The 24,274-nt window shown below is 39.3% G+C and overlaps 1 protein-coding gene across 5 annotated transcripts in view; it reads left to right on the top strand.

Moving 5' to 3' along the window:
• Positions 1-24,274, top strand: part of slc12a7b (solute carrier family 12 member 7b) — a 57,328-nt gene extending 33,054 nt beyond the window's left edge. For 2 of the 5 annotated variants that reach the window (XM_069698100.1, XM_069698102.1), the window contains exons 5-26: positions 3,182-3,236; positions 3,586-3,716; positions 3,947-4,188; positions 4,366-4,577; positions 5,769-5,936; positions 6,232-6,330; positions 6,654-6,711; positions 7,593-7,767; positions 7,847-7,965; positions 8,146-8,244; positions 8,660-8,779; positions 9,234-9,338; positions 9,990-10,158; positions 12,670-12,865; positions 13,053-13,222; positions 13,449-13,580; positions 14,186-14,293; positions 14,697-14,813; positions 17,314-17,489; positions 18,237-18,251; positions 20,358-20,491; positions 21,467-24,274. In XM_069698100.1, coding sequence (XP_069554201.1) covers positions 3,182-3,236; positions 3,586-3,716; positions 3,947-4,188; positions 4,366-4,577; positions 5,769-5,936; positions 6,232-6,330; positions 6,654-6,711; positions 7,593-7,767; positions 7,847-7,965; positions 8,146-8,244; positions 8,660-8,779; positions 9,234-9,338; positions 9,990-10,158; positions 12,670-12,865; positions 13,053-13,222; positions 13,449-13,580; positions 14,186-14,293; positions 14,697-14,813; positions 17,314-17,489; positions 18,237-18,251; positions 20,358-20,491; positions 21,467-21,558 — 2,892 coding nt within the window. In that variant the 3' untranslated portion in view covers positions 21,559-24,274. The remainder of the gene's footprint in view (positions 1-3,181; positions 3,237-3,585; positions 3,717-3,946; positions 4,189-4,365; positions 4,578-5,768; positions 5,937-6,231; positions 6,331-6,653; positions 6,712-7,592; positions 7,768-7,846; positions 7,966-8,145; positions 8,245-8,659; positions 8,780-9,233; positions 9,339-9,989; positions 10,159-12,669; positions 12,866-13,052; positions 13,223-13,448; positions 13,581-14,185; positions 14,294-14,696; positions 14,814-17,313; positions 17,490-18,236; positions 18,252-20,357; positions 20,492-21,466) is intronic. The other 3 variants (XM_069698103.1, XM_069698101.1, XM_069698104.1) reach the window with 3 other exon arrangements.

Raw genomic sequence — 24,274 nt, 5'->3', positions numbered from 1 at the left:
GAGTACTTCATTGCGTTCAACATGAACTAGTTTAAGTTTCAGTGTCTTACAGGTTTTATTTTTAGCGCAGGGTCTTGCCTGTTAGGATCATAGACAGGCTCAGTTAAAATGAATCAGATCCACCGCTTGCTCCTCCCCAGCTCTTCCAAATATTGTCAATATGATCTCTAAAAAAACAGGATGCTGACGGCTGAAATGCCAAACCTGAGGCTACAATTGAATGTATAATTAAATGTATTTTAATTCACAGTTAATATTGCCTTAAAATATTAAAAAGACCCCAGAACAAAATCTGACATTAAAGTATCTATAAATAAAAAAATAAATAAAAATTGAAGTAGGGTTACAAGTAAGAGGTTTACATTTTAGCCATTTTTAGTGGAAACACAACAACTAATTTTAGCAAAATATGTCAGTTACATAGGTAGTTTGAATGTGTATCATTGTGTTCTCCTCTCACTTTAGAAACCAAAATTATCCCCCCGTGTAATTCTGCATCATTTCTGAAAATGGAAACCATCTTGGCTTAGTTAAATGGTAGAAAAGTAGAAACTGAAAGGAGCTGACTCTTGACAAGGATGTTGATTTGTCCTTTATCAAGGGATTTAGCGTTTAAGTCATTAGAGCAATGACGTGCAAGATTATGCAAGAGTGAACTCAATGTACATACCCAGCTCTTTAATGCATAATGTATACATTAGCACGTGGGTGGGAATAAGTGCGTTTCTGCTTGAGTGTTTGTATTGATACTGGGCTTTTTCAACTTTTAGTGGCAGATGGGTGGATTGACAGCAGTAATAAATGACCGGCAAATTGACTCTATGGCTACTGATCCCTTCTATATTTAGCCACTGTGAATTTCTGTTTCTCCTACTCTCCTAGATTCAAATTGTACCTGGTTGACATGTCATCCGTCCATCCAAAAACTGTCAGAAACATAGTGACATGCACACCCACACAGCAGACAATGGATTATTTCAGATTAATCAGGGAAAGTACAATCAAAAACCTTGAGTACCATCTCAGTAAAATGTTTTTTGCTCTCAAAAGGGAATCCTTTAATGGAATAACATGATCAATTTCACTCACAATGACCAAGGGTGGCAAAGTTACAAAATATTGCCATTCCTCTGTAACTGTAAGAAGCAGTAAAAAACATTAATTTTATATATATATATATATATATATATATATATATATTTATATTTATATTTTAATATACTGTAATTAACAAAATGTATGTATTCTAAATGATCAGAAACCCCTGTGTAAAGCATTGCGCTGCATCTGTAATATTATGAACTGTTTGCCTGGAAAGATGGAAACTCCATTTCATTTATTACAAATGAGCTAAAGTGCGTTAGCAGGGTTGACCCTCCCCTGCGTCACTGCTGTTACATAATAAGAGAGCTGAGCTTAGCCAAACAGATTAGTGTTCATTTTCACTGCTTAGACCACATCTGACTTTGCGCGCTGATGGTCCACATCAGCCACCTGCTTATGGGTCACATTCTGTGTGCTCTAGACCCAACACCAGGAACATCTAGAAATAACCAGCGCAAAAAGGGTTTTGTTTTATTGCAGCCAAAATAACAACAACTGAAAAGTGATTTTTGCCCTTTGAAGATGAACTCAGAGGCTCCGTTTTGTCAGAATGTAATACTGTAGTCATATAGGAGCCACATGGCTAAGCCTCATGCTAACATATAGAGAGTACAAACAAACTATTTTATTAGCCCAGTACAGCATTCAGAATATTTTCAATCTGTCATGGTTAGGCTGTGCATGGCTCTTTTATGTGTACACAGAAGTAGCAGGGCTTGTATAGATCACTGCACATGGGTTTCCTCAATATGTCTAAATCATCACCATATTTACCCTTTCCCACCAAAATAACACACTTGAACTGTATGGTTTGTTTCTGATTCTTCTTATAAACTGATTAAGAATTGATTATTGATCTTCCATCAGGCCTGTCAGCTTCAGTGCAATCGTTTTGTTTTTTGTATAAAGAAATTTGTTGTTTGCCTCAGGACTGCATTGTTCACAGGAGACTGACAGTTATATATTCCAAAAAAATGCTTTTAGCTTTCTATTACTCACTCTTCTATCCTATTATATCCATTTCCTGTCATGTTTATCATGTGAAATAGGAATAGATACCATGTGAGTTTTCAATATTTGCTATTTTACGTGTAATCTGTAAAATTACATGTATTTTACAGATTACAAGTAAAATAGAAGATGGTTTTCTGAACATGGTTTTTAACTCAAACCCACTGCTAATGACATTTGTAATCATTCCGGCCCCGCATGACAAACACCGATGGAAATACCCCAGATTTTCACACGATTTCTTGAGTTGTGGTTTAGCATTAAGCTTGAATCAGGTTTTTTTTCACTTCTTAACACAGTTTTTCAAAAAGAAAAATCTGTTTTCTGTGATGATTTATGTTGTCAGTAAAAATCAGTATTTGGTTGAGGTTGACTTTCTTAAAATGCCTCTTGGTACAACTACTGATGAATTTTGTCAAATAGCTTTACTCCAATTTGTCACTTTAAACCAGACGCCCCACAAAGAGCACAAGGTTTATCTCTGCAATGTCCTTGTTCTTCCTTCCTCCTCTTTCCTTAGTCCTCTGTTCTCTCACCTTCATGCTCACCCCCACAGCTCTTTTTTTTCTTCACCCTTTCAGTTTTAACTTTCACTTCTTCTCTTCTTTGTACCTCTTATCTTGTCTCCCTCTGCCCTTCTCTCTGCTCTGCCCTTTCTGTCATCCGCAAGCACCGTTAGGTAACAGGCTGATGAAAATATCCTCATCCACAATGACTGATTTCACGGAAGAGCTGGGATCCATAACCAATCCAAAAGATTTAGAGCATAAGCCCCTAAGAAGTATTTTAACAGACTAAATGTTGGATTAACCCGTGACGGATCCCATTCTTTATAAAATCTGGAAAATTCATGGAATAAAGACCTGTTGGGTAGACAGAGAGGTGTGTGTTAATTGTGTGTGGTTTTGAATGTGATAACTACACCACAATTCAGCATTGAAAATTAACCTGGCAATATGTACTGCCTGTACTTTCCCATCAATTACAGAGATAAAAGTAACACAAGGTCTTCAGCTTTGACACTTTTATTCTGAAGCTTTTTGTCCTTCCGTTCATCTCTCCACAGACCATGCTGACAGCCATATCCATGAGTGCAATCGCTACGAATGGTGTTGTGCCAGGTAGGAGGCTGTGGTACTTTATCGACAGCGAATAGATAAAAAAGGATTGAGTTGTAAGATGTTGTTATGTGGTGTGATAATTTGAACAAAAGACTTACTTTTATTGGTGGCTTAATCAAATACATGTCTCACCTTTAGATTTGTATAGAACATAATCATCAGTTTCTTTCCATGTTTGTTGGTGTGGTAATCGACAACAGATATTGTTCTCTTAGTGTCTCAGCAATGTAGTACATTTTTAAGGCTTAGGGTTTGACCAAAACATTGGAAATGATCCCGAAATGTTGGCTTTAAAGAAGTAAGTATCCCCTTTATCATAAAAATCCCTCCTTCTGTTTTTGCTCTCCAGCTGGAGGCTCATACTACATGATTTCCAGGTCTCTGGGTCCAGAGTTTGGTGGAGCTGTGGGTCTCTGTTTCTATCTGGGAACAACCTTTGCTGGCTCCATGTACATTCTCGGTACCATAGAGATTCTACTGGTGAGTAAAACTTGTTTTTACTTGGATTACCATTACAGTATGTGGTCCCTACCCTCTACCCACATTCACTCCAGTTCATGTTTTTACATAACATTTTTGTAAAGAAAACCTAAATAATAAATTGAAGATTTTTGCCAACTTTTGTAGTGATTAATTATCCACACTGTTACAGTTTGTCAAATGCTGGGATAATACAAACTAACCTGACTTTTAATTGTCTGCCCATTCAGACCTACATCGTGCCTAAAGCAGCCATATTTGTGGCAGAGAGAAAGGAGGATGAAGTGGGCGCCCTGCTAAACAACATGCGTGTTTATGGCACATGCTGTTTAGCACTGATGGCCGTGGTCGTCTTTGTCGGTGTCAAATATGTGAACAAGCTTGCACTAGTCTTTCTGGCTTGTGTTATTCTTTCCATCTTCGCCATCTATGCAGGAGTCATCAAGACCATCTTTGAGCCACCAGACTTCCCGTGAGTCCAGTTTATAATAACCCCCAATATTATACTGAACCATGTTATGCAAAAATAGCACCAGACCACATTTGTCAGGCAGCCGTAGTGGTCCATGAAAATGGCTTTTTTTTAATAATTTATTATTAATAAGTTTAAGTAGTAGAAGTCACATTTATCCTCTCTTTCTCCACACAGTGTTTGTATGTTGGGGAATCGCACTCTGCAGAACAACAATTTCGATAAGTGTCTTAAGACTGAGGTTATAGACAACCTGACAGTCACTACAAATCTGTGGAGGCTGTTCTGCGATGGACCTGATCTTAATGCCACCTGCAATGACTTTTTTCTCAACAACAATGTGACAGAGGTGCAGGGCATCCCCGGACTGACCAGTGGGGTCATTTCAGGTTGGAACACACCGTTTCCTCTGCAGACTTTGGTCACTGTGTGCAAATAAAAGGGTAGAAATTACAAAGGCCTATTTTGACACATTTTCTATATGATATCTGGTTTTAATCAACTTTACCAATGCCTAATGCTGAACTTGCCAAAATACCCTTTCAAATTGTTACTAAAGATAAATGAAGAGACCTTAGCAATATTTGCTAATCTCAGTAGGAATGCACGCAGTCATGAATTGCATTGGTTTCTTAAATAGAGTGTAAACTCTGAGCATTCCTCAAGCAAGATAACTGCTGACAAATTAGTTTACTGCCAACCTTCAGTGTAAATGCATTCTTGTCATATTTCTTGCAAAGCAACTGCAGCCAGCATGCGCAGGTGCTGAGTGATTTCAGATGTGATTATTTTATCCTCTCTGCTATAAAACTTCTTCCTGACCTCTCATCCTCGATAAAACATCTGTCCGTCTTTTCTAACTACTCTTCATCTCAGAGTCTGGACAGCTACTAGTAAAAACTTTCCTACTTTTAAAAATCCTCTGTGTTTTCGTCAGTGATTCACCTGGTACATCACTTTAGTTTCAGTATTAAGGAAACAAGAAGTGTAGTCTGCAGCTGTTTCAAAATGTTTGTGAAGCTACAAAACCTCTTTTACACAAGTGTTACTCAGGCCGGGTTTACTATCAAACAGTTTGTATGTTTAAAGTGTTTAGTTGTAGGTATCGCTATAAGAGCCATGATTGTTTTTTGGGGTTTCTCTAATTTAATCAGGCAGAGTAGATGGAACCATTTAATGGAGCTGCATTAAGGCAAAAATGGAGGCAAAACATTTTTATTTGCCACCAACAGTCAGAGCTTCTTAATCCAAAATTGTCTCCTGCTCTGCTGTAAAGTGGCTCATTAATGTCTTGTGTGTCATTGGTCGAATATTTTTCATTAATTAAATAGAATGCACTTCTTGACTAACTAGCAATAGCAATAATGAATGTCAAAATGCTCGTGTTGACCCAATTGGAACCCAACTGATGTATGCCTTTGCATCATATATATTTGCAACTTAAATTTTTCTAATTTGTCAGACTCTCCAAAGACAAGACATTAAATGCCTGTTGGGTGAATAACAACCTATTTGCCCAAGCTGTATACAACACATTGTGTTGTTTGAAGTATTAATTACTGTTTTTGTCTCTCTTGTAGAAAATATGTGGTCAGAGTACGGCCCTTTGGGCATGCTGGTAGAAAACAAGAAGTTGACATCTCTTGGGGGAAGTGACTCTGCCCAGGACATTTACTTGCCCTATGTAGTCAACGATATCACCACCTTCTTCACACTGCTAGTCGGCATCTACTTCCCCTCTGTCACTGGTGAGACTATTATAAATGTATATATGCATGTAGGCCTTTTTCACCTTCGCGGTCTCAAAGCCCTCCACACTGTTTCCCACTCACACACATGGACTGACATCAGGAGCAACTTCCACTTCCACTTCAACATGAGGACAGTGAAAAGCGGGTATTGAACCACCAACCTTATGATTGATGGGCAACCTTCTGTACCTGTCTGATTTTAATGTATATTGTGGTTGAAATTTCCCACCAGAGTTTAGTTTCATTTCTGAAGACCTTATGTTTGATTTTATGTTGTGATCTTCCTGTTTAGGTATAATGGCTGGTTCAAACCGTTCAGGTGACTTGAGGGATGCCCAGAAGTCCATCCCCATTGGCACCATCCTGGCTATTGCTACTACTTCCGTCATCTGTATCCTTAAACCTTGCACTGTGACACAGACAGCAGAAAATCTAGTAAAAGAAACACTGATTTGAACAATGTTATTACATCCAAAGTGGTTGGTGTCCAGCTTGTGGTTCACAACTGATGTTGCAGTTAACTGCAAGGTTATCCTACAGTTGCCCCATTTAAAGGTTGTTAGCAGTAACACTTAGTTTAGAGACATTTAAAAGGAGAATTAAAACTTGGCAAAAGACAACTAAAGACCACCATTTACTGGGTGGGTCCTCTCTGTAGTCTTTTTAAGAGTTTGTCTCGAGATTAATTTTATTCTCCTGAACAGTGCTTCCCAGACGTCACTTGTGTGGTTCTGTTCGGTGCCTGTATTGAGGGAGTTCTTCTTCGAGACAAGTAAGACTTTAACACTTAAAAATACAATACACATGTTGTGCCACGTATGTGAAAAGAACGTGTTTTTACAAAGGGATTGGCCCAGAAAATGGTGCACATTTTGTATTATTTAAATTTCATCTTCTGAGGGTGGATAGATAAAATTATCTAGTCACTGTCTGGTATTTAGCATTGTTAACATAAAGAACATGCTTGTAATTGTGTATAAGGTTAGTTTAAAAGCACCTTTTACATCACCCATAAATGAAGTAAATGGTGTACAAAAACCTTTTATGTATTACAAATCAAATATATATTTTGAATGATTTCCAGCTTTGTATACAGGCTTTGTATAAACACATGGACCTATCATATATTTAAAATTCACAGTCTACTCATTATGGCAGCTATGTAAGTGAATGTTTCTTTCAAATAGAGATAAACAACAACAATAAAACTTGGCTATTATCACAAAACATCCCATAAAGACACCAAAACATACAGTGCATTAGTCCATCTCTAAATACTTTGTGATATATTTTCTGTAGTTCTCAGGCTGAGCCCTGTTCACGCCGGCTTAATATGAAATCTTTAAAAATGACCACAATATCTCATTTTGTTTTTAGAAAGGTACTGTAGTTTAAGCAAAAATCACTCAAACAGTAGAAAATAGTGCATTTGTTGGGGACTATTTTATGGGTATGAGTCAAAAACTACAGCCCGTGTGTTAATAGTAATTGAAGAAGCCTGATAGGTAATGACTTGGTGACTTGTTAGAAGGATCAGCTCATTGCTGGTTATGATCCCATAATGTGAAAAATGAAGAATATCACCAGACATTTCCTTTAAGTAAATTTTTTGACAATGCATTCCCTATTCAATGCTTGTTTTTTGTGTTCCAGATTTGGTGACTCAGTAAAAGGGAATCTTGTTATAGGCACACTATCGTGGCCCTCTCCCTGGGTCATTGTGATTGGCTCGTTCTTCTCCTGCTGTGGGGCAGGTTTGCAGAGTTTAACAGGCGCCCCTCGCCTGCTGCAGGCTATCGCACGAGATGGCATTGTACCTTTCTTACAGGTTAGAAACAAACTCTCAACATAAATAGAGTCAAAGCCAGTGCTTCAGTTTCCACACTTGACTGTGTTTCTGCTCGTAGGTTTTTGGTCATGGGAAAGCTAACGGAGAACCTACCTGGGCTCTGCTACTGACTGCTGGGATCTGTGAGATTGGCATCCTCATCGCCTCCTTGGACGCGGTTGCTCCTATCCTCTCTATGTCAGTATCTGTTTGCAGAGTAATATTACATGCTCTCTTTCCATAAAAGCAGATCGCTGAATGAAGTCTGTGATCCCTCCAGTATTTCCCTTCTTAAAGCCACTTGCAGTAGGTCATAAAGAAGAGATTTAGATGATGAGTAAGGAGTTTTTTTTTGGCTTGTTGTCTTTCTCCCTTCAGGTTTTTCCTTATGTGCTACCTGTTTGTCAACCTGGCCTGTGCTGTTCAGACCCTGCTGCGAACACCAAACTGGAGACCCCGCTTCAAGTACTACCACTGGTGTGTAATGAATTGTACATCATTGCTGGTATATTGTCCTTCTGCAGTGCAACGAAAGAAGAGGCTGTCGAAAGGCTCTGCTTGAATTTGAGGGTCACATTATTCCAGCAGGAATTCTTCTACCAAGATGACTCTCTTAGAGATTTTTGGATACGTGTCAAGAATAACACGTAAAAAAACAACTTCACAACTGCAAGCACATCAGTCTAATGTGGCTTGTGTGATAATGGCCATTAATGAGATTAGTTCCACAGTACAGGTTGAGGACAATGCCGGATATCACTATTGTTAGCTGTTAGCATTCTGAACTGTTTTCATTTCATTGAGACATTTACACAGAAAATCCAAATCAGTTCTATAAATCGATGAGCATGTAAAGAATGGACAGTTGTACAGTGTGCTTTTTCTCCTCCAGGGCTCTGTCCTTCCTGGGAATGAGCTTGTGTCTTGCTCTCATGTTCATCTGCTCCTGGTATTATGCTCTCGTTGCAATGGTCATCGCTGGCTGCATCTACAAGTACATTGAATACCGAGGGTAAAATGGACTTTGTTCACAAAACTTTGTTTGGTTTAAAAGTGGTCATATATACAGTGTATCCTTATTAAGTAAAAGTTCCTATTTACTGTAAGTGAGCAAGAAAACTGACAGAAAAGAAAGATTGAATCAGAGGAGTAAAGAACCATACAAAGAACAAACTACTTATTTTTTAATTAATTTTTTCATGCAGCGTGTTACAATAAGTTACTTAGTGCTAGTGCTCCCATGTTGCTACATATACATGTGAACCCACAAAAAATTCTCTGAAATAAAAATGAACCGAACCAACTAAAAACACACAGGAATTCATTCAAACCACGAAACAGTCTAAACTATGGAAACAGTGACTTCCTACGTCCTTCCACTCCTTTTGCATTTATCGGGTGGTGTTAATTCATGTTTTTGTGCTTTTCTGGAGATTTAATTCTCATTTCTTTGTTTGCCTCTCCAGGGCAGAGAAGGAATGGGGTGATGGCATCCGAGGCCTCTCTCTTAATGCAGCCCGCTACGCCCTTATTCGACTTGAGGATGCTCCACCACACACCAAGAACTGGAGGTACAGGGTATTTTGTGTGTTTGAATGTGCGTCAGTGTGTGTTACATGGGTGCGGTTACAGTTGAAATGGGGCCACCTGTCACTGGTGGGTGGACAATAGAAGGACAGGAATAGACACAGAGGGGGAATTTGATTAATCTCTCAAGTCTCTACATAATCTGTCAGAAAAGTCTGATAAGCCTTCATACTGTACAAAGGCCCACACTGGGTGACCCTGTAGGCAGCTTTTTCAAAAGTCAAACCAGTTACTATCTTGGTATTTTCAAGTGTGGATACTCTTTTATGATTTGTCCAATGCTGTAGATGATAAGATACAATGGATAACTTTTCATTTTAGTTTTCTGCTTTTCTGTTGTCCTAAACAACTCCAGTTAGTCCCTGCATAGCTGAGTGAGAAATTATTTAATAAAAATAATGCTGCTGCTTCACAGACTCTTCAGAAGTAACATGTTTTACACACTATATTCTACATCTATTTTGACTCACACACCAGATTAATTTTGTTATTTTCTACCACAAAAATATGTATTGCTGCTCTTAAACATTAAGGATAAATGATAAAATGTAAGGTTAAAACAATCTCTTCCCACCTGGCAAAGAAATTAAATGTGACTCCATCCCTGTTCTCCTTTTTGCTCTTGATGTTTCCAGGCCTCAGTTGTTGGTGCTCCTCAACGTGGACTCTGATCAAGCAGTCAAACACCCTCGTCTGCTGTCTTTAACCACTCAGCTGAAGGCAGGGAAAGGCCTGACAATAGTGGGCAATGTTTTTGAGGGAACCTACCTCACCAAAGACACAGAGGCCAAGAAGGCTGAGCAGGTATGGTGGAAGTGCACAAACAGGCGAGCAAACATTCGCAATAAGAGAGCACAATGAGCTTTGTAAGACTGTCACTGAGTGTAAGTCCTCCACCACTGCAGCATTTTTGAAACAGACGTTCAACAGCATTTCAAGTCATGTCCTTAAAATGATAAACAAATCTATTCAAACAACCAGTTTTCCAGATGCCTTCTAAAAGGCTGTTGTAAAACCCTTACTAAAGAAACCCAGCCTTGATGGCAATGCATTGATATAGCTATAGCTATAATACAATATCTAAACTGCCATTCATTAGTAGGATACTTGAAAAGATAGTTTTCGTGCAAATACACTCCTTTCTCAAAGATAACAACATCCTGGAGGAGTTTCAGTCAGGCTTTAGAGCACATCACAGCACTGAAACTGCACTTACTAAAATATTAAGCAACCTCACACTAAACTTTTATGAAAATAAGGTCTCAATTCTACTCTTCTCAGACCTAAGTGCAGCTTTGATGCAATTGACTATGATATCCTCATTAATCGTCTTCAGAAGTTGGTAGGTCTGTCTGATAGTCTCTTAAACTGGTTCAAAACATACATCAAAAGGAAAAAGTTTTATTTCAGCATTGGAGATCATTTGTCTAAGAATATGACAGCTGCTTTGGGGTTGCAAAAGTGAGCTGCCTTGGTCCTTTATTATTCTCACTTTACATGCTGCCACTTGAAAGAGTGCAGTGTTTGTTTCCATAGTCATGCTGATGATACACAACTGTACATTGCTGCTGTACCAAATAATGATGCAGTTATGCACCCCATCACCAAATGTCTTTTGGCAATAAATAAATGTGTGAAGATAAAACAGACATCCTCCTTGTCAGCCCAAAAACAAAAAGTGAAAGACTGAAAAATAATTTGGGGCAACTAAGTCCTTGGATAAAATCAGAGGTCACAAAGTCTCATCTTAGTTCAAAGTTATCTTAGTCCCAGATCTACGTTTCAAGGCCCACGTTAACAAGGTGATGGAAACCAAATTTTTCCACCTTAGAATCATAGTTAAGGTAGCCCAATTTATATATCACACAGATGCTGAAAAATTATTCATGCCTTCATTCTTAGCCGAATGGTTTACTGTAATGCACTTTTTACTGGCCTCCCAAAGAAAATAATAGACTTTAGTTCATCCAAAACTCTGCAGCTTCGCTGTTAACAAACAACAGGAGAGAGCACATCAGTCCAGTTTTAGCGGGTATGCTGTAACACAAAGAATTAACACGAAGATCCTCCTCCTTACATACGAAGCTCTTAATGGGCTTGGACTAACTTACATTGCTAACTGTCTGGTTAACTGTGTGCCTTCAAAAACATTGCGATCATACGCTACTGGCTCATTGGAGGTTCCCAGCAAAAGCCGAAGGGAATTTCCTGGATGCAGTTTTTGTCAGTTATGCTCCAAAACTGTGGAACACACAACTGTAGATATCAGGGAAGCTAGCTCATTAAATACTTTTAATAGAAAGCTTAAGACATGTCGCTTTACATTCGCTTTTAAAAAGCTACACCTGAAGCTCTCTCGCATCTGCTTGCACTTTGCACTGCAGCGCCTTTTAAATGTGTTTTGCTTCATTCTATACTTTAACTCAGTTTCATTAGTGTTATCTTGTGTTTAATTTCATCTGGTCTTCTGGATTTTGTTCCTTATCTTATTTTAAATTACATTTTAACATGTTTTTATGTTCTTTTATATCTGTTTATATGTGAAACACTACATGGGATTTTCCTGCTGTAAAGCACTTTGAGCTGCATTTGTTGTATGAAAGGTGCTATCCAAATGAAGTTTTTTTTTATTATTATTATTATTAATAATAATATTATTATATGCAGGCACACGTATATTGTCATTAATGTGGATTTTTTCCCCCCACAACTCTGCCTTCTGTTATATACTGTTTTTATTACATACCATATGTTATATATTGTTTTTATATGACCTGTTCATTGAGGGTTTTTTTTTAGTAATAATGTAGTAAATAAAAATGTTCTTTTTTTTGAAAGTTTTTAAGATTCATCACTGGACCATCAAGCAAATCTGTAGTGTAAATCTGATGTGTAGCATTTTAGAGCCTTATTCCATATAAACTTCGCCTCCTACTGGCCACATTGAGTAAGGCATATGATTCTTGCTGCCTGATTGGACTTTGTCCTCAGGTGCATTTTTAATCAGCGTATTATCTGTAAAAGCAATTATGTGCATGACCAACATTTCGGATCACACGGGTTTAAATCTATCAGTATGAATTGTCCTGTATGGATACTAATGAGGGAGCTGTCTGTTCATTTTGTGGAAAGAATTGAATTTGTTCAGGTGATATCATGAAGGCAATCGTTGCTATTGAGTGGCCATGGCCTCTCCTTGAGGAAGACATATTTTCTCAACAGTCAGTGTTGCAATATTAGTGTATCAGTCCATGTATCCTTCCTACTTAATGTTAAAGACCCTATTGTCTTTTTTTTCTGTCTTTCTCCTTATAGAACATCAAGGCTTCTATGTCAGCAGAGCGTACCAAGGGCTTCTGTCATGTTGTGGTGTCCTCGAACCTCAGAGATGGCGTCTCCCACCTCATCCAATCTGCAGGCTTGGGAGGCATGAAGCACAACACAGTCCTGATGGCCTGGCCTGGAACCTGGAAACAGTCCAATGACCCACAGTCATGGAAAAATTTCATAGGTACAGTGCAAGATAAATTGAGTACATATGGGAATGCAAAATCAAGACCAAACTGACGGTAGTTACATCAGAAGTGATTTGTAAATGCACTGAAGGTATGATGCACTGAAGGTATCCTACTATGGGTAAGATATGATTATAGTCACATACTGATGTCGCGCCTACACTCTCTTTCTTTGTCATCCAGAGACGATACGGGAGACCACGGCAGCCCATCACGCCTTACTTGTGGCTAAGAATGTTGACAGTTTCCCCACCAACCAGGACCGCCTTGGGGAGGGCACTATTGATGTTTGGTGGGTGGTTCATGATGGAGGCATGCTGATGCTGCTCCCCTTCCTGCTGCGACAGCACAAGGTTGGTTGGTGTGTTAGGGTTGTGTTTATTTCTGAAACCTCACCCTAACAAATACATTTTCTCTGACCTTTCACTCTGTTTTTTTATACACACACACCCACAATTCCTCTTGTCAAGCCATATTTCTATCTATCTATCCTGACTTTCTCCTTCCATTCTCTTGATAATGAATTCATCCATCCTTTTCCTGCTGTTCCTCCATATTAACTATCTTTTGCTGCTCCAGGTGTGGAGGAAGTGCAAGATGCGTATCTTCACTGTAGCCCAGATGGACGACAACAGCATCCAAATGAAGAAAGATCTCCAGATGTTCCTTTACCACCTGCGACTGGATGCTGAGGTGGAAGTAGTGGAGATGGTGAGACTTGGTCTGATAGTAAACTATCGCATTACATCCTGTTGTGGTAGTGATGCATGAGCATTGGAATCAGGATGATTGTCTCCAGCCAGTGTGGAGGTTGTTTTTTTTTAGTCATAACACAAACCTTAAAACCTCACCCAGTGAAATAATAATATTTAATATTATTGAATAATATTATTTAATATTATTGAATAATATTATTAAATAATATTATTATATTATATATTATTATTATATATATATATATTATATTATAATATATATTATATATTGTATTATATTAAATAATAATTAATAATTATTTATTTAATATTATTTAATATTATGAAATAATAATATTTAATAACAATATTCTATTGTGGTGAAACCAAGAAAAACGGGTTTTTCTATTATCTGCATTCTGTCATAAAAGTGGAATATGACACATTTGTGATTCAATTATGTATTCACATCTAAAATGTTTTCATGTGGTGATGGGTCTTTCAAACAGTTAATTTTGTTTCTTGTTCAGGTTTGTCTGCCTCCTAGTGCACCTAGAGGTTAGAGGTTTTTCTTTTCTCCGAATTGTTTTGGTTACACTGTTTCTGTCCTCTTCTGTGCAGCATGATAACGACATCTCAGCCTTCACTTATGAGAAGACATTGGTGATGGAGCAGAGGTCTCAGATGCTGAAACAGATGCAACTTTCCAGGACTGAGAGGGAGAGAGAGGTAAAGTACATGCGTTCGTGAGCGTAGCTGCATTTTAATTAAACATAAAGGATGTCGGAGATTAGATACTAAAAAGATGAACTCATATAGACACACAGCGCCAAGATGGCTTTTATTCCGGCTAAATGTATTTTAATATTTTGCTTGTGTATGTGTACATGTAAAGTGATAACTATCATATTCCCACAACTCTTCTGTAGTTTTACCTCATACAGATAAGTTGAAACAGTATGTAAAAAAACCCCAAAAAAACATAATGTAGGTCATTTACATAAATAACTCTGCATCGTTTAATGACAGCATAATTTAAGTAATACCTAGCTAAACATTAAGCTATGTGACAATTGGCCCCCTCTCCCTGTTCATCTACCACCGCGTCTCTGGGCCGTGCCACACTGTTCAGATTCAGAGTATCACTGACGAATCACGTAGCTCAATCCGGAGGAAGAACCAGGGCGCTGCTGAGAGCACGAACCTCAGCCGGCAGTCCTCAACGATGGAGGACACTCAGGAGGACGAGGTAGCCGATCTTGTCAACCCATTGTCCCTTATTGTCAGACTCGCAGGCCCGTCTTCACAAAGCTCCATCTTTGGCTTTCCATTTGACTCTTTTGAAGACGTTCATGATCGTCATGGTTTTAAATCTGGACTCGGAAAATCAAATTTGACAAGATGTCAAAAATAGATGTGCAAGTGGCCAGTGTTGCATTGCGATTCCATTTTTCAGATTGAAATGCACATACTCAAGATTTAATACCCAGATGAGGAGGAAGGAGAAAAACACTACTAGTGTGGGTTAAAATTAGTCCTACGGCAGGTAGTGCAGTTTTCATTTGTAAATATCGACCTTTGTAATGTAAAGCATTGCTCTGACATAAGAATCAGAGAATAGTGGTGCTAATGGAGAGTCAGTTGTGTTATTATGATCATGTTGGAAAGGATCATGTTGTTTGTCAGTTGAAAAACTTGTAGAAAATGATATATCTACTCTCAGCTCATTAGTTGAAATTTAAAGATTTTCTCACATTGAGAGTTGTTTGGACTTTAGTTCTCCTCGCCATGCTTCTCCTCAAACAAATGTCCATACTGTGTCTTTAGTGTCACAGTGAGGTAAAATGTTCTCTGGGTAATCATTTGTGCTTCTTAACCTTCTCAGTGTGGGTTTATTCATAGCATCAGCTCTTGGCTGATTTGCCATGTCCATGCAGTGTACTGGTAGAGTACTTTTCCAGGGAACGAAGATGATGGGTAACCTTGTTTAATTACAGCTTTCGCTGCTCCAGAGCAGCTCAATCTCGTCCGAAACCAGTTGCTCCACTATAGAAAGCAACAGTGTGATATCCTGGGTAGTCCACGACTACAAAGCAGTTATTGACTTTGAGGCACTTATCATTGTAAAATTTGAAAATGGCCTTTTTTGGTTAGGGCACTGGCTAATAACCGTATGAATATCCCAGAAAGAGTAGCAGGTGCATGGTTCCAGATCGCATCCTTCTTGTACATCTGACATTAAAACCGCAAGCCCAGATTGACCCAACTGTAGTGCTACTTACTGTATAGTCATTGAGAGCTGCTTTGTGAATACCAGCCAAGCACACCCTGAATCTGCTGCCAGCCTCCCAATGCCTCTAAAATTCCACCTCATCCCCCAAAAATGTGAGCTAAAAGAGTGGACAGTATTGTCTCAGAAACCTGTAGCTTAGTACTAGTACCAAACCTGATGCTGTCACACACATGAATCTGCTGCTCCACACAGTTTAAATCCATCTAAATATGATTTAGAACATGGCCTTTCATGCATATTGATGATAATGATCCTTTGCAAGTATTTTTAATTCTCTTAAATTTGACATGACAATACTGTCTTCTCTCTTTTATTTTTACCTGAATCATAATCACCATCCCTGTCATCACCATTTTGCCTCTGATACCTATAAGCAGAGCCCATACTGTTCAGTCACAGCTAGTAGTGACCGGTGGAGAAATATTATCCAAGTATACCAAAGCTTCAAACAATATGTAGGACAGACTCTCATTTACATCAATTCAAGGACAAGACCCTGAAAACAATCTCATCTTAAATAGTATCAGGAAGTTCTAAATATCTTACATCATCAGTCTGCTGACTTACATGTTACTTTCTTTGTTTTATGAAGATACATAATGCATTCATCAGATATATACTGGTACCAGTGAACACACAGAACTTTATCCATAACTTAATGACAGATGATAATAACCCATAGTTTTTTCTTGTCTTTGTCATTGACTGCAGTTTTGGAACAGTCACTGTAAATAACCTTTAATTCTAATAATGACATAATGTATGTTAGTCCTGCTCTGCTGTGTCGGGCTGCACCGCACCCACATTATAAACACACTTTATATTTGTGTAAGTGACATATTCTGAGCATGTGTTAATATTTGGAAGCCGTGCATGTAATATGAACTTTTTAAGGTGACATGACACTGCACCGTCACCACCACCACAACTCTGTTCTCGTTAGCCACTCATACAGTAAATGTTTAAATCCTTGTTTGGATCATGTGTCCTTGTGTGTTGTTGTAAAGGTTTGTATTAGTTCCATTATTCACTAGCATGGTTTCACCCCACTTCTGACAACTTGTAGAGAGAAAGTTGGATCCCCTCTTTCCTCAGTCCTTGTTTGTAAATTCTTCCTATGTCTTCGGGCAGTCTGTAACTTTTTGCTTCATTTATTCACCTCTATTTTGGATTCTTTCTTCACCTCCTCCAATCTTTCTTACTATTTAGCTCCTTAAATCATTTTGTTTTGTCTTTCTGTCATTGTCATGGCCTCTCAAATCTCATCAACTCCATCTTCCCCTCATCTTCTCTTCATTTCTGAACATCTTTGCTTGTCTTTATACACCACATTTCTATTTTTCTATCCTTTTCTCATTTTTTTCCCCATTCTGTTCATTTTGTTTTTTCTCTCCTTCCCCTGAAACATCCTCCGGTAATACTTACATGCACTTATCCTCTATTGTTTTCTTTCCAGGCCCAGCTCATTCACGACAGAAACACAGCGTCTCACGCCACAATAAATGACAAGGCTGACTCTGGGCCTGAGCGGGTCCACATGACCTGGACCAAGGACAAGCTCTTTACGGAACGTAATCGGAATCGCGAGTGTAACGCCAATGTGGCCGTGCGTGACCTGTTTAACATGAAACCGTAAGTATAGGTTTGCTTGAACACCACTGTATATTTGTAGCTGAGGATCTAAACAGAAGGAAGGGGAAAAGTGTCGAGTCTATATGCCAGTACAGCTACTGTTAAGTGACATGGCATTACTGCATGTGCCTTGTCAGATACGTTTGCATCATTTTGAATTACTTTCTAAAAAGTTTGAACTGAAACTATACGACATTCTCGAAGAGTGTGAAGCTCAGTAGTGATGTTACTTCGGGATGGTGCCAAAGCCTCAGTGCAGGAGGACAGCATGTGTAGTTGTAGTGGTGCTACTGAGCCTGACAGGGTGAAATGGGACAACTTTGTGCATGGTGTGTGCACTTTGGCTGCATTTGGTGTGTGTGCGCATGTGTGTACACTTTCAGCCATTTCAGTCGTAGTGCATGGCCAGGCCACGTGCACACCTAGACTAACGCCTTCCATACTTTCCATACTGTCAGTGTGGGGACTTCATCAGGTGTGTCTCAGTCCACTTCTATTGGCTTATGAAGTTTGTCATTCATAGTGACTGTAAAGTCTCGAAGAACCGAAGGCAACCTTTTTACAGCCTCACCATAGACATTAAACGGCTCTATGACACTTTCTGGGGTTAACTTAAGTCACCTTTGGGTGTCCTGGTGAGTCATTTGGGACAGTTGGGAGCATGCAGTGTGGTGGGAAGAGCTGCAGAGCTGGAATAGAAGCAACTAAGCCTGTTTCTGTTGTTCTGTCCCATTTTCCTCCTTCTAGAGAGTGGGAGAGTCTGTAAGTCGCATTTTCTTTGCCTTCGGCTCTCTGTGTGTTTTGCTGCTGTGGTGACTATAGTTCTGTTCAGTGTCCTTCAGCTCATGTGCTCGTCCCCCTGTGTATATCTGTGGTGTCCTCGTCTGCATGCCCTAATGTGCATGAACTTCATCTTCCAGCTTCAAACAGTGTTGGTGGGAAAAGCCTCCACTAATGCACGTACAATTTATACCATTGCTTGTATGCAGGTGAAAACTTATGCCTTCCATTTATCTTTTTCAAAACAAATATGCAAATACAAAAACGTTATTTGGCCTTGACATTTAATTGTAAATTTTTTTAGTGGAATGGAAAGCAGAATTTTGTGAAATTGCCTTGTTTGACTACTTTACTGTAATTTGGCTTCTGGCAGTTGACGTCATGTGCTGTATCGGCTTGTGAGCTAACACAGTGGAGGCGATGATAAAGAGGCAACATTTCAAGAGATAGGAGACGCTTTTTGACAGCGGTAACTATGGATAAACACTTAAAGAACAAGAGCATGTGTTTATTATAATAAAACAAAGCCTAAATAAAGTGGTGACATCATGTTTGTGCTGTGATACTGATGCATGTCCTTTTATCTTAAAATGCTGCCTCTTTATTTAAAATTGAAAATGCTTCATTCCGCTAACCAACAAAGCCTTTTTTCTTATATGTTTGAAGCTAACATACAATATGCTATAACAAAAGTATTGGAAAAAAACGTTATTGATTTATGTGGTGTGTGATGGTGTTTCCACCATCAAGTGCCCATCATGTATTGGTTATGTTTTGATTCATGAGAAAATCAGAAAGCCCTCCAGCTCCATTAGTTTTCAGTTGTAAAGATGTATAAACAGGAGACTCATCGGTAAGTTTTCTGTCCATTCTGTTAATAAAGGTTTGATTCATTGAAAGTGTGTGTGAGGGGGGAAGGAGGGGGGAGCAGGAGCTGCTTCTAAAGTGGACCTTTTCCGCAGGGATTTTCCAGTGTTTGGCCTTTTTCACAGACATTGTAACATGTCAGAGCAGGAAAAGCATGGGTTATAATACTGAAATCCAGGGTTTCCACTGGTCATGTAATAACTGAAAAATGTGTGGGGGTTTTATTCCCTTCCCGCTTTCAACAGTCACTTCAATCAAGATTTTTCCTGTAACTGCTAGCAAAGGCAAACATGCAGGCAACAATTTGAATCCTGAAGATCAGGTGATAAGATTAGACGACAGAAAAGCCAGATGTAAAACAACTATTGACAAAAGCATCAGCTTTTAACCCAGGTGGGGTCACTGCTCTGCTGTAGCCGATATAACAGATGTTATTACTGCAGTAACACCTGTGCTTTTCCTGTTATGACGCGTCTAAAGCTGCGTCCCAAATCCTCAAGACACACGCATTCTATAAAGTATGGTCTGTATATTTTCATCATACTGTTTGAGCAGTTATTATACAAAAATATCCAGTCATGCTCAATAAAGAGACATCACAATTTAAGTATTTTATGTTGACATGTTTCACCATTATCGACACCATCAGTTGCTCCAATTCCTTTGCACATCGCATTGTGGAAGAATAGAGCGCACTGACACCGCACTCATATACTGAGACAGACAGACAGACAGACGGATAGATAAGGTCAAAGGATCAGGTAGGTAAGAAACGAGTATAATTAAAAATTAATTAATTTCTGTCCAATGACTTACCATAAAAATAAAGCAAAATAAAATAAAAAGCTGAGAACAGGGATGACGGAGGGTATGATTAGTCTTTCCAAACCTCTAGTGCGAACATACTACATATTCCCAGCATGCTTAGAGTTAGTATGTTGTATGGAATTGGGACATCTATGGTAAAACTATGTAGTCTGTGAAAAAGACCCACTGTCTTACAGATCACCTGAATCAAAGTCTTTACAGTTCCCCAGTATACAGACAGAAAGAAAAATTGTCTTGAAGGTTTCACACTATTTTTAGAAGTACTGAAGAAGTCCTAAAAACAAGCTAATACCACGACTGTTTTAGAACCAGTGAAATGAAGGCTCAGGTTTACTTGAATTTTGCTCTTATTGTTCACTTTACTGCTGCCTTTTTTCACTCTTGTCTATCTAGGAACCAGTCAAATGTCCGCCGCATGCACACAGCTATCAAACTGAACGAGATAGTGGTGAACAAGTCACAGGGAGCTCATCTGGTTCTGCTCAACATGCCGGGACCACCGAGGAACAGAGGAGGAGACGAAAACTGTATCCTCATAACAGCTAATATTAATTTTTCATTGTTTTCTAATAGTGAATCAGATGAGGGGCGGCACAGTGGTGCAGTGGTTAGCATTGTTGCCTCACAGCAAAAAGGTTCTGGGTTCAAATCGGTCCTGGGTCTTTCTGTGCAGAGTTTGCATGTTCTCCCTGTGCCTGCGTGGGTTCTCTCCGGGGACTCTGGCTTCCTCCCACCATCCAAAAACATGCACCTCAAGTTAATTGGTGATTCTCCAATTTTAGGTGTGAATGCGAGCGTGAATGGTCTTTGTTTCCATCTGTCTGTAAGTGTTGGCCCTGTGATAGACTGGCGACCTGTCCAGGGTGTACCCTGCCTTCACCCAAGTGAGCTGGGATAGGCTCCAGCCCCTCCAGCCCCCCCCTCCCCCCCTCCCCCCCGTGACCCTGCTCAGGATAAAGCGGATATAGATAATGGATAGAATCAGATGAGACTGTGTTAAAAGGATCAACCTACAGAGAAGTATCAGCAGCTTGGTTTGATCTCATGGTGGCAGTTTCGGCTGCAGCAGGTGGATGTTTTCAGAGGAAAAGCTCAACAATTCCCACTGTACACTATGTGCTCAGCAGCAAACAGCTGACAGAAAGTCAGAGACATTTAGCAGCTAAAGAAGCAGGTATTTCCCTCAGAGCTTGTGAAGAACAGAACAGAAGAAAAAATAAATGTTGACTTTCAACAAGTGGTCAGAAACACAACTCCAATTAAATGATATTGCTTAGTAACTGCTAGACGTTTAAATAAGAAAAGGTGATGATATGCAAGTGTTGTGTAGTATCTGCTGCCCCCAAGTGGCCAAAAACATGAATCACTGTTGGTTTATTCGTACGATTTCAATTCATTCGGTGGGGGAGATAAAGGTTTGGGTGGGTGATTGTAACTTGTGGTACTGTCATGCTCTCTTTTTGTGTGTCTGTGGTTGTGTACCTTGACTGCTGGTGCCTCAGACATGGAGTTCCTGGAGGTTCTCCTTGAGGGTCTGAACAGAGTCCTTCTTGTACGGGGCGGTGGCCGTGAAGTCATCACCATCTACTCTTAAAAAAAAAACTCTCACGCCCCAACCTGCATACATGGGCATGTCGCCATGGACACCGGTCACCGGGCATTAAACGGAAAAAAAGCCTAATTTGGTTTGTATAAAGAGCGGGGGTTGTTGGAAGGCGGGACCACTTGTGACAGACAAAGACATCAAGATGAAGGAAAGAGCGTTGAATCAGTGGACTGGCTGAGAGCGCGAGCACAGTGTGTCCACGCTGCATAACCCCTGAACATGGAAGATAGAGCATAGAGACACTTTATATCTTTCATTTAACTCTGAAAACCTTGTTCTACTCTATTCTGTTACATTTTCATATTATTTCCTCCTTGTGTTGATGTCGTGAAGTTACTGGCACTCACGAAGAAATGAATGTGTGCTGTTTATATGAACCTCGTAGTCTATTGTGTTGTTTGGTGTATTCAGCTCTGGGAGGCTCGCAGATTTCTGCTGGGCCTGACCAAAACATGCACAGAAACAAATGTTGATGGATGGATGTGCTTGGAAGTACATAGTACAAAATCAAAGCTCTACTGTAGAAGGGCCAATCATTACACATCGTCAGTTACATTATATGTTCTGCAGCACCATCTGCAACCAATGTTTTGAACTTCTTTGGAATGTTTTCAGTCTGAACTAGCTCGGACGCTGGTAAAACATTGAGGTTACTCAAGATGACTCCTGTCTGCAGCTGACGGTGTGTACTTGTACTATTCTGTGGTTGTTTCAATTAGTAAAGGAGTAGCCAGAAGGAATGTGCATCAGATGTTGTTTGATAGTGGGAGCCTGTCATTGATTTCCCACCCTCAAAGACTGCTGTTAATTTAATAGGGAAAAATAGCCATGGCTAATGGTGCGCTTTATATGAACATGTACATTTATGGTGTCTGAAGTAGGGTAGTGCTCGGGTGGGAACAAATATAGATTTTTTTTTTTAAATTTTAATCCAGGGGCTGTTTTACAGCAGACAGGAGCTTCATAAATGAAAATATTGGCTTGTAGGTTCACCCATGACATCATCGCTTGCCCTCAGAATTGTAAGCATTTAACAAAGTCTGCTTATCAACTGTAAAAGCACAAATTGACACGTGTGAATTATTGTAGTTCCTTCCATACTCGCATAGTTCCAGCACTGTTGACATTGCACTACCAATCGTTTAGCACTTAATTCACTGTGTACTTTCACTTGGTTCTTTCGCCTACAGTGACACTTTCTGATGGTCAACACCTCTACAGTCTTCACAAGAGATAAAAGGCAGACAGAAAGCAACTCCATACTGTGGAATAATCTTGTTTTTATGATATTTTACTAAACAAACATCTTTAGGCTTTGGGTCCCAGACTAAGTAGATGAGTTATGTAGGAGAAAAAGTGCCAAAATGACTAAAAGAAACTGTGGAAGTATTATTGATGCGTCTTTCACCTTCAGGAACTCTTAAAAAAAAGTTTATTTTTTCATGATGGATCTCCTTATTTCTACTAGAATTATTTAAAAGAAAAATTAGGTAATGCAACTAATAGTGCAATTTCAAGGGCATTTCACACCTTGTGTGTGCTGCAAAATTGTGGTCAGAAAAAGCATCACCCTCTCGCCCCACCGTAATTCCACCGTTTCTTTTTCAAAATTAGCTGTGCAGTATTTTGTAAAGCAGAAAGTCATAGTTCTCTATGTTTCTGTGCAGGGAGAGCAAGAACTTCCGATCATCAGTTTTGCAACGTGTGTTGTTTTCTTGTATTTTGTTCAGTTGTTGACATATGCCTCTATGTAACTCTTTAGTTATGCTCTCCGTGGTGTTTGTTACATTATAATTGAGCTTCTGTTACTTTAAGTGTTAATTTTCAGTTTGATTTTTATGGAAGGAGGCGGTTCATGTGAAGTTGGCAGCAGGTGTCGGGTGTTTGCATTTTGTTCAAAACCCAGCCGAAGCACAACAGGCTCAACACACAGGACTGAAAACCCCTTGTGATACGGTGGCACCATGGGCTGAGTGTTAAGAATCATTGGTGAAGCAAAAGGGTGAAATAAATGAAGTAGTTCTATCTGTCACTGTATGAAGTTCAATATTACTGTTTGTGTTCAGTTTTCTATTTTAGCCACCAAAGAAAAAGACAAGATTAATAACCTGACATAGTCTTGTTTTAAGAAGTTTGAGTGATTGAAAGTTATTAAGATAAATTATTAAAGGGGTTTCTTTTTGTTTTTAATCTGGTTACTGAGCTGAGTAGCAGGAGCTGCACACAAAAAACAGAACATGCGTAAAACCTTAAATAAAAGATGCTATAAAAAACCCAGCACATTTTCTGGAGTTGATAGGATTGTCAGCAGTGTGTTTCACAGCTGTGATGTTTGAGGTGACTGGAGAATGTTATCTACCTCAAGGTGTCTCTGAGGCTCGGCTGAAGAAAGAAAAACATGTTCAGTCACATCTCTCTTTCAGAAATGATCTTACATGCATGTGGACTCATGAAAGGAAAAAATAAAAGCTATGTGAGAGAACCAGCAGAATATTGTGCATGTACGAGTGTATGTCAGTGTTTCACTGTTCAAACCGTTGGGAGGTGAAGTTGTGTGTGTGTTCCTGCTGTTGTCTGCCTCAGCTGGCAGGCCTCACTGGCTAGAAAAGGAAGTCACTTGTGGGCGTACATTTAGAGGAAGGTAGCCCTGTACATTGTATTTGTGCCTCTGAGTAATTATTAAAAGTGCTGAAATAAACCAAAA

This window comes from Brachyistius frenatus, unplaced genomic scaffold, assembly GCF_029030835.1.
Source record: "Brachyistius frenatus isolate BFR_SWC_R1_liver_20210118 unplaced genomic scaffold, ASM2903083v1 Contig_25, whole genome shotgun sequence".
Classification (NCBI taxonomy): Eukaryota; Metazoa; Chordata; class Actinopteri; family Embiotocidae; genus Brachyistius; species Brachyistius frenatus.
The sequence above is the reverse complement of the archived record's forward strand: the minus strand, read 5'-3'. Positions and strand labels throughout refer to the sequence as shown.